At 47.4% G+C, this 11,062-nt stretch overlaps 1 protein-coding gene across 1 annotated transcript in view; it reads left to right on the top strand.

Moving 5' to 3' along the window:
* The window catches only part of PTH1R (parathyroid hormone 1 receptor), a 126,605-nt gene that overhangs the window by 93,230 nt on the left and 22,313 nt on the right, over positions 1 to 11,062 (top strand). Inside the window, exon 5 of the mRNA XM_009640095.2 lies at positions 8,333 to 8,427. Within this exon, the coding sequence (XP_009638390.1) occupies positions 8,333 to 8,427 (95 nt within the window). The remainder of the gene's footprint in view (positions 1 to 8,332; positions 8,428 to 11,062) is intronic.

Raw genomic sequence — 11,062 nt, 5'->3', positions numbered from 1 at the left:
GGAACCCCCTCCTCCAGAAGGAAGGGGGGGGAGAAAAGGAGTGGGGAAAAAAAAAAAAAAAAATCAAGATAGAGACAGTAAAGACAAAGGCAGTTTAATAAAAAGCAAAAGCAAAGACCGTGCGTGGTAGCAAAAGGAAAACAAGATTTTATTCTCTACTTCCCATTAGCAGGCAACGTCCAGCCACTTCCCGGGAAGCAGGGCTTCAGTATGCATAGCCATTGCTCTGGAAGACAACAAATTGTAAAAACCAAATCCTTCCCCTTCCTCCTCTTTTCCCCTAGCATTTATAGCTGAGCCAACATCATATGGTATGGAACACCTCTTTGGCCAGTTGGGGTCAGGTGTCTTGGCTATGTCCCCTCCCAAGATCTTGCCCCCTCCCTCTGGTGGTGGTGGGGGAACGTTGGAGATGAAGCCTTGATGCTGTGCAAGCACTGCTCAGCAGTAGCCAAAACACCCGTGGGTTATCAGCACCTTTCTACGTACCGATAGAAAGCACAGCACTGTGAGGGCTGCTATGAGGACAATTAACTCCATCTTAGCCTGACCCAGTACAGCATCCTCCATCTCAATTACACCCTGGATCTTCAGAAAGTCTCCCTGCCTCTGAACAGATAAGCTGAGAGACCTGTGGCTTCCCACCCCAGCACCCTGACCAGGCACCTCTGCTTTGTTTATTTCCCATCCGGTGTTTAAAGAGAGGCGGTAGGACAAGGGAAGGAAGGGAAACGGATTGGCCGGTGTTGACTCTTTGAGGAAAGTGGCATGGTTAAACACCAGCTGCTTATCTGCCTGCTGGGTGTTTCATGTCGCTGAACCACAAGCTGCTGGAGAGGGTATACAGCACCGCTACATAACCACTGGATGATAGACACATAGGTGTAAATATATATTTTGATTCTATATTTGTTCTGTTCTTACATTCTTCCCTAAGCATCTGTTCCATCCGTTCTGTTCCATGTAGAAGACAGGGAGCAGGGCTAAAAGAACCTTGGTCTGGCCCAGATCGGCCATTCTCCTTGCAGCTTTCCTAAGGTTCTCTTAAAATTAGGAGTCAGGGCAACCTGTCTTCTTGGAGCTCCTCAATCTTTGGATGAAAGGTGGCACACATGGCAAGACCTGATGTGCCCCTGGCATTAGTAGGCAGCTTTTTAGGCAATTTCTCTCCAAAAAACATAGTAGCCCTTTGATCATGGACCCCTTTCCTTTCACGCAGCCAGCCAATAGCAGCACCTTCAACACGGTCATTTTTCTGGTCACCTTTTCAGACGCTGGCAGGAGTAATGACATATTTTGCTCAATAAGCAGAAATTTCCTTCGTGCTCATCTCCCCAAAACCAACACTAATGCCAAACACATCTTTTTTTAAAGCAGGTCAAACCCATCCTGTTTTCCAGGATGAACTTAAGGGGAAATGTGACCTACATCTACTGAAATCATGGGGAAGGGGAATATGAGCCAGCAACTTGGGAGGTTAGCTCATCTCAGAAACCACCAGCCTAGCAACATGGACTGTCCTAAGATCTAACCTCAGCCCACCAATCCTGTCTTCATCTGCTACTGCTTGTTTATATCATGGTGGGTTTGCTGCTTCTAGGGAAATCAGAGAGGCCTCAAGAATCCATCGCATACCAAACACAATGGGTTTTTCTAAACTCCATTGTTCAAACCAAAAATCTGCTACGCCTGGCCTTTGTTCTTGGAGCTCTCTGGGGTCCTTTTAAAAGTCAGCAACTTTGTGTAGCCTCAAACCGATGGCATGAAACACATTTACACAGTGTACACTGGGTTATACAGATGAAATACCATCAAAGCGTCATACATTTGCATCATGAAAGATGGGCAGATGTTTTAAAATGTGCGTAGGAATAAAAAAAAAAAAATGCATCGCTGAGATGTGTTCTTCATTCTTGCAAGCAACCCTGTCATGGAGTCCTGATTTCATGCCTAGAGGTTAGGTCTAGTGGGTTCCTGTAAATGCTGTAGCACCTTTTAGTGTAGTACTGCTGATAACACTTTATGCCTAGATTCTGCTGGGGATGTCTGCTGGTTTATAACAGCAGCATAATACTTCACGCGAAAACACAAGGGTTCTCACAACACAACACAACACACGGGGTCAGTAGTCCCCTTGTACCCCATATTTAACCATTGCTGGCCCATAGTAGATGCTTAAGGCCAGTTTATGAAAGCTGACAAGCAAAGAGTGTTCTTGTCCCTGCTTACAGCCCTCCAAGAACCTGCAGCTGTGGGGCATTCTCAGCTTGTGGCTGTAGCATAGGATTTGGAGAACTTTTTTTCTGTTAATGTCAACAGCAGATTTGGGGCACATTTTGTCTGTGGCTTCCTGGCTGGCCTGTGGCTATGAATACCATAGATAAACTGGGCATGACACGGAGAAAGACCAGGTTGGATGGGGCTCTGAGCAACCTGATCTGGTTAAAGATGTCCCTGCTCACTGCAGGGGGGTTGGGCTGGGTGACCTCTAGGGGTCCCTTCCCACCCAAAATGTTCTATGATTCTATGAAATATTATCTTTCACGAATGCATCTATGGGGCACCCAAAGAGCTCTGAGACTACTCCCACCCTTTTCCTTTTTCCTTTTTTTTTTTTTTTGGGTTCTACAGAGCTTTGCTGACTGCAGTTAAAGGGTCCAATGTTTTTTTCTACACATAGACACCTGGCACCTCTAGAGCTGTATTACAACCTACAATATTAGCACAAGACCAGCAGATGCCTGTGACACCCATGCTTTTCTGGAACAGCATCTGTGGTCCACAAGGATACTTACAAGCATGGGTCTGGAGCACAAGTCTTACAAGGAGCGGGTGAGGGAACCGGGGTTGTTTAATCTGGAGAAAAGGAGGCGGAGGGGAGATCTTCTCACCCTCTACAACAATCTGAAAGGAGACTGTAGCGAGCTGGGGGTCGGCCTCTTCTCCTTGGTAATGGGTGATAGGATGGGGGGAAATGGCCTCAAGTAGCGCCACTGGAGATTTAGGTTGCACATTAGGAAAAATTTCTTCCCCAAAAGGGCTGTCAAGCACTGGAAGGAGCTGCCCAGGGAAGGGGTCGAGTCCCCAGCCCTGGGGGGATTTAACAGCCGGGCAGAGGCGGTGCTGAGGGCCAGGGTTTGGGGGTGGGATGGCAGGGGTAGGGGAATGGTTGGGCTGGGGGAGCTTAAAGGGCTTTGCCAACCTCAACGATTCTATGATCTCACACAGCACATAGAGCTTAGGTGTAGGCAACTGAATCAGAATATCTCTTCTTGTTGACTATCATGCTAACATAGACACTCAACAGACATGGAGATGCACATTTTCACACCTAAGTTGGGGTGCCTTAGTCTGAGAGCTGACCCCAGTCTCTATCCAGATGGTGGGTGTCCAGTGCTTGTCACCTCTGTAGATGAGGGGAAGCAAATTCTGTAGCAAAAAGTCATGTTCAACACTCAGTGATTTCCCTTAGGCTTTGGAAATCTGTGACTGTTTTGTGCCTTTTGCAAATGTCCCTTCTCCCTGCCATTAAGCTTTCTTTAGTCACATCTTTTATTTTAAAAAAAAGACAAGAAAAGCAGGGAGTGGAGCAAGTGACAGAGGCTTTCTGGCATTGCTTATCATTCAGAGCAGTAAAATACTTCCCCTGATAATTTCAAACATGTCATTGACAACATCTGAATCAGCAGCTTTGAGAAACTTTGCAGATATTTGATCTGGAACGCCCTTACATATGCTTCCATCCTCATATACTGTTAATCCCACCCTTCAACATAGCCTGCCAACCCCTCAGAAGACCACTGGATCCATTTCAGCCTCTTGACCTAAATGTTGCAGTGTCTTGCCATTGTCTCACAAAAGGGTAAAGAAAAAGGATGAAAGGAGAAAGTCGGAGACAGGGCACAGTGCAACGATATGCGGAATGGGGTTTGCCACCAGCCACCTAGAAAATACATGTCTCAGTCACCCGCGTCCCTCCCTGTGACGGTGGAAGGGAACAGGACACATCAACACCAAAGCCCTGGAGGTTTCATCCAGATGCTGGAACATGGGTTATGTTTATGCCCAGAGCCAAATGAGATGTCCTAGGTTACTCGAGGCAACTGCACAGGAACTGCAGGTACAACGTGGGACCTACAGGAAACTCATTCCCTTCTGTAAAAGCAGCTTGAAGCCAGACAGAACACTTGGGTGTCTAAAATTATGAGACACATATCAGGACAACTGTATTGAGTCCTACTAGACCTCTTATCTGAGACTCAATTGGACAGGAATCACTATATGAATGCAAACACCTCTATTTGAGCTAATGACCCTGGCCTCAATTGCTTAGGGACAGGGTTTGGTGGTGGGATGGCAATGTTAGATTAACAGTTGGACTTGATCATAAAGGTCTTTTCCAACCTGAACGATTCTGTGATTTTATGACTCATGACAACTCAGTCAATGCAGCTGGTGGCTGAGGGCACCATCCTGTGATTAAAATAGGCAAATTGCAGCCTAAAGCACCCCTTCTTGCTGCTGGCACCTCAGGTAGCCAGCTCTGATGGAGCCATCCACACCATAGACATCTAAATTAGAGGACCACACCCACTATGACCAACTCCATGTACCCATAACAGAGTCTGAGGGAGCAGAAATGCCCTTCACACAGACTGTCCTACAGCTGGCTGCGACACAAGGGTGAAAGCACAGCCGTGGTTTTGCAATGGATGGGGCCTCAAAACTCCATGCCTGGTGTTCTGATGTAGCTGTGAGCTGTCCCGCAGAGGAAAGCAGTTTTCCTCTGGATTCAGATCAATGTAAATTATCTCCCCATTGGTGGAAGTGGACAAATTAGGAGTTGGGTTAAGCCCTGAGCACAGTATGAAAATGTAACAGCCAACTGCTCTGAGGGTCACACACCTGGAAGACATCCAAACCGCAGGGAGTCAGGAATGCAGGGACCCTTGTGGGAGAGGGTACATCCAGCCCGTGGATGCCCATGGTGGCTAGGTTTTGTTTATTTTGTTTTTTCCATGCACTCTCTGGGTTCGTGCAGAAGCCATCTCCAGCTCTGTTTTGCTTTCCTGTTCTCCCAAAGCCACTAGGCTGCCGTGAAGTTTCTACCCTGAGGTCAGGCTGGTGGAAAGCTGAGATGCAAAGGGGAGCAGAGAGGAAGTCTCCCACCAAACCAAGAGGGAGGAGGAAAGGGAGATCTTGTTACGCGTTCAGCACGCAATACATCTGAAAGAGTACTTATATTTTTTTGCAGTTCAGTCTGTTGTCAGTCTCTGAGTTATGGCTGGAGTGAGGTCAGGAAGGCAGAATCAGGTGGGCTTGCTCGCTGCAGACAAATCATTTCACCTGGCTATACAAGATAGATGGCTGTGGTTTGGTGGAGCTTTGCAATGTGTGGCCAGAGAGGATGGGGGAAAAGAAGTGCCCTGAGGCTGGGCATTGCCTGAGAGCATCATAGAGCATGACCTAGAGAGGATGCATTGTGCATGACTTGATGGGAAGTCCTTTCACCAACCTCAAAACCAGCCACATCAGGGAGGCCTCATCCTGCCCAGAACCCTCCAGAAGTAATCATGACTGCCTCAGCCACATGAAGGGAAGGCCTCCAGAGCATTCTTCTGCTGGCCCTGTTGGCAGGGGAAGGGGACAAGTTGGGTACTCCTTAGGGAGATGGCAGATGCAAGAAGCACAGGAAAGCTGTAAGAAATGGGAAGAAAGGGGGGATCAGATCCATCCCACACCTTCCCCATCATTTAATGGTTGGACTTGCTGAAACAGTTGGACTTGATGATCTTAAAGGTCTTTTCCAACCTAGATGATTCTATGATTTTCTCATCCAAGCAGGGCATGGGATGGAGTGAGCAGAGGGCAACATTCAGAGACACCAATTTTTAAACCAATGTTCCCTAATCTTGGTACTGTATTGTGAGTTTTACAATATTTTGCTCATAATCCCAGCCCCCGGAATCATAGATATTGAGGTTTTGTCCTTCTGGTTTTCCTTTAGCTTTATTTTAGCTTTTCTTTTTTTCAGTGCACACGTGGCAACAGTTGAAATGGTGAAGGACTACTTCAGGAGTCAAATTCAATGACACTGGTTAAAGTATCACACCTTTTAAACCAGGGTCTCATGGTGTGGCAAGGCCAGATTTTTGAAGGGTGGGCTTCCTCTTCCAACAGGTCAGGGGATGACCAGTGATGGTCAGTCTGTCTTCAGGGTGGATTTATGAGAGACATCAGGTAGAGTTCCTGCTGTAGTGGGACGGTCTAGTAGGTAGTGCACCATCTTGAGACTATGGAGGTCCAGTTTGTGTCCATGGCTTGGATGCATGACTTTTGTGGTCTTCTGTGAATTATTTAAACTCCCATCCCTCTTAGCTCCAAAAAGAGAGTTCTCAGACCATGGAGGTGGTTGTTTCAGCTGGCAGATGACTCAATATTTTGTTACCTGGAGGACCTTTCCTGATACAGCATTGCGGTTTCCACTGAGCTGGGGCCTCCCTTGTGCTAGGAGATGAGTGAGACCTGGAATTACCTTTAGAGCTTTTTTTTTTTTTTTTTCTTCCCTCCTGGGTAAATCCAAGTCTCACCATTCCTGAGGACAAACACTCCTGGGAACTAGCAAGCATGAGCTGCCCTCCCAAGGGCTGCCCTGTGTGGCCTTATGGAGAACCTCAACCTTTTGCTGCTGAGGCTTTTCCCAAGGATCTAAGCACCCCAGCCAAAAAATCACCTTCCCTGAAGGCTCCTCATCACACCACCGAGTAAGATTTGTGGCACCTATGTCTGCAAGCAGGCACAACCAGCGTGCATGTATGTGTATGTCTTGGCAGTTCTGACTCAACATCCTTTCAAAAAGAGGCCCTGTGGTTAATCAGAGGAATTAACCACAGCCTCCGAAAGCGTCCTGCCAGCCAATCGGCAGGCCCTTCCCAAGACCATTGCTGCCACAACGGTGGCGTTGTCCGATAGGAACGTGGATCTTTCCGGTTAAATTTCTGAATGGGGCTCAGGGACACTTTTGTTCAGCTGGGCATGGTAACGCCTCCCAACTGCCCAATTACCAGGAATCCTAAACTTGGAGTAGGATTTTAAATGTTCACCATGGAGGCAAACGTCTTCCAGTTCAAAGAGGATTCCAGCTTGGCAGTGGGAAAAGCACACCAGGCTTTGAAGGCAAGGAGCTGGGGTTTTTTTTTCCCCCTAAAGCTCTTAAAGTACATACACACACACTAGATTAATATTGGCAAGCACACCACTCTACCGCAAAGAAACATTCACATATCTGGGGATTCTGATGTAACAGGGCTGAGGTTTCGCATTCCAGGACAGCGTTTCTAGCCTCAAATCAAAATCAGAGCTGTCATTCAGAGCCCAGCTTTACTAATGTTATTGCAACCCAGCGGGTGGGGTGAGGGAAAGGCGGGAGACAGGGGAGGAGGGAACGAGGAGAAAGATGCTGAATTGCTTGGTTTCTTCAGGGTTTATTTCTAATTTCAGGCAATGAAAGGCAGTACAAACTAGAATGGTAGCAGGCATTTTAACCCTTTTCAAGCAGATGTTCAGTAATTCCTGAGTTAAGCTGCATGCCCCAGCACAGGATGAAGACAAGCATCTCGATATTTAACAGAAAGCTCACGGTTTCTAAGCCCAACTCTAAAAGACAGAGGGCCAAGAGAACTAAAACCTCCTACAGTATTAATTACTATGAGCTCTCCTGTGACAGGGCCTTTTCCAATGGGACTTTGGCAAGCTAAAGTTGTGTCTGGACTGGATTACTGCAGTCATAGGCTGCTTTTGATTTTAAAGAAGAAAAATGAATGCAGGTGATTTTTTCTCATGTCCCGCAGCCAAAGTATATCCTCCCCATGGTGGGCTGACACTCCACCAGCCTGGACATCAGTCATTCAGCAATGGTATGGCATAGCCTTATGGCTAAATTTTACAGTTCCAGCAAAAATCCCAGGTCAGCGGGCATTTTGTTCAAGCAAAAGTTGCCAAGTGATCTCTGGATTTGGCTGAGAGTTTGTAAAGCGCTTTGGGTTCCTTTGGGATGAAAATGCTGCAAAACTCCCAGGCATGGGATTAACCCAACTCCATCACTAGTCCCTTGCAAAAATCCCGACTACCCCCCGATCATTAGGAAAGATGAATACCGCTTTCCAAGCTGCTTTTATGTCAAAAAGATGACATCAAGTGTGATTGCTAAAGGTTTTCCCAGCCCCAGAGCTGCTATGATAGCCTGAATCTCTGTGCTGCTACCACGGTTGTGTTACGATGCAGTAGGATGCGTTCTAATGTGACGCTATTTTTTCCATCATTTGTACTGCAGGAGGTCTTTGATCGCCTCTATTTGATTTATACTGTTGGATACTCCATCTCTCTGGGATCCCTCACAGTTGCTGTCCTTATCCTGGGATATTTCAGGTAGGCGGCTCTGTTTCTACCTAAGCAGGTTGTCACTAGATGGGAAAAGCCTCAAGCTTTCCTAAAGGATAAAACTGGGGTGGCATGTGCTTCTTCAGCGAGCCACAAGTGGTGGCATCTGTGCTTTGGGCTGTGTTAGTGTCACTTAGGTCAAACTTCTCGGGGGACGGTGGGTGGGATGTTTGAACTTCCTCCACTTGCCTGCAATGGAGTTTTCTAGACCCTCTTTGTAGCAAATGGGAAGAGAGGCATCTCCAGGAAGAAGCTTGTCTCCCTTGGAAGACTAAGGTTTTCTGTCCCTATCACCTCTGCAGATGACTGGCTTAGGTTCAGATGCTACTTTTTAGATAGCTAAGGTTTCATAAGGGAAATTCCCCTCTAAACCCAAATATTTATGAAGGACAGACCAGTTGAAGAGGACCTCAGCCATGTAAAAGCGCCAGAGTGACTCCTCCAATCTCCTCATCCCACTGTTGTGCCTAGGGAGCCAAAAATTACCACTCACCCTCCTAACTCTGATTTTCTGCCCTGCCTTTCCACCACCCCTGCCAAAGAATGTAGACCCCTAAATAACATTTTGAACAGGCGTCATCCAGCCCTCAGACCTGGCTGTTGCATCTCCTTGCTGCTGTAGAGACCATGGGAGGGGAGGGATGATAGGTCTTGCTCACAGCTAGAAGTTCATCCTTTGGGAAACCAAAGGATGACCTGGTGAGCTGCAGGAGGAGGTGGGTGCTGAGTCCTGAGCCCCTGAGCCCCAGATTTGCCTCTCTTCAGTGGCTGGCAGTGACTTCTAGCAGACAGCAGGACCCAGTCACCAGCTGTGGAGGGAAATTCTCCATGCAGCAAACAGCCACGTGCTGTCTGCAGATGAACTCAGCAGCTCCCACCATGCAAGCTCGAGTTAAGCCCTGGACACATACCCCTGGGAAGAAAATGCATGGCCTTTGGCATTAAAAGTGCTCAGACCACTCTTCAGTGAGCAAAAGGACGTCGGAGAGGGGGGTGGGGGTGGGATTTGCTTGGATAGCAGAGTGTCCCAGCACCCAAATCTGTGACACACACAAGCTGGATGGCAGGGACAGCAGACACCTCCTGGAGGCACTTGACATGATGTAGTCCCAGAACCCGACCCTGCCACCACCCTCCTCTCCTCTCCACACTTACCCCCCTGTTTCATTTCCTGATGGATACTGGCAAGGTTGCTCAAATATTTAACGTCCACATTAAATGCAAGTGTACTCCTAGTTTCAGGAGACATGCTCTCTCTTTCATCACGTGGTTGGAGCACCTCACTTCCAGCTCAGACTACGTGGACGACTACGCTAGAGTATCTTTGTCCCAAGAATGAAAGCAGCAACAGGGACCGAGCCAGACTTTATTCCAGATAACACATAATCCAGAGATTCACCAACTACATTTCAAATGCGGGGAACAAAGCCCATCTTCATTTATACCTCAACAGTTCCATTTCGTGTAATTTGTATTATAATAGCACAGGAAACAACTGTTATTACTGTGACAATCTCCCCCAAAGGAGAAAAAAAACAACATAGTTTTTTTTTTTATTATTTCCATTATTGGACCTGGGGATTTAAGACAGCATAAGCCCATTAATAGATTCATGCCTGGCTAGCCAGGCGTCAGAGCTGTAGAGGACAGAAGGGGACTCCAGCAGGTCAGTTAGTTCCTTCTTCTCCCCAAAGATCACTGTTCCTAAAACACCCCTCACAGATACAGGTCTAACACATTCATATCTTAACCATCCATCTTTTACCCCAAAAGGATCTTAAAGCGCTTTACAATCAGCATTTGTGGGGTCATTGCTGCCATTGCTGGGGTGGAGCCCAAAAACTGCTCGACATGATCAAGCAATGGATAGAGTCTCTAATGGCAAACCAAGACACCAGCCCAGCACACTGTAGTTACCACCATAGTTACTGCTAAATTTGGGGTGGGCACAAAGATTAGCAGTTTACAAGAACCTCTGCAAGGTTTTTAGTGGCCACACGTTCTGTAGCCTTTGTAGTCCATTTCCTCTGCGCACAGGGCAGATAAACGTGAAGTCTTTCAAGGCAGGGTTTGACTCTGAGAGGGGTGGATTTGTTGGAGGGATGGATTTAAGAGTGGAAGGGACAGACACAGGACACACTGTAGAATCAGTGAGCGCTGTGCATGTACCCTGCCTTCTGCCCGTACCTCCTGGAAAACGACTGCATGTCTGATGCACGCTCGTTGCATGTGCACTGAGCATTTTGTAGTTTCCCTGAAGGTACACTGCACGTGGATGTACATTCCCTGAATGCACACTGCACACTGCACACCAGATATACATTCTCTGAACGTATACTACACACTGGATGTACGTTCCCTGAATGCACACTGCACACTGCACACTGCACACCAGATATACGTTCCCTGACTGCACACTGCACACTGGATGTACGTTCCCTGAACATACACTGCACACCAGATATATGTTCCCTGAATGCACACTGCACACTGGATGTACGTTCCCTGAATGTACACTGCACACCAGATATACGTTCCCTGAATGTACACTGCACACTGGATGTACGTTCCCTGAACGTACACCGCATACCAGATATACGTTCCCTGAATGCACACTGCACAC

This window comes from Egretta garzetta, unplaced genomic scaffold (genome assembly GCF_000687185.1).
Source record: "Egretta garzetta isolate BGI_Z169 unplaced genomic scaffold, ASM68718v1 scaffold275, whole genome shotgun sequence".
NCBI classification, from domain to species: Eukaryota; Metazoa; Chordata; class Aves; order Pelecaniformes; family Ardeidae; genus Egretta; species Egretta garzetta.
Note: the sequence above shows the minus strand (reverse complement) of the source record. Positions and strands in the feature narration are given on the sequence as shown.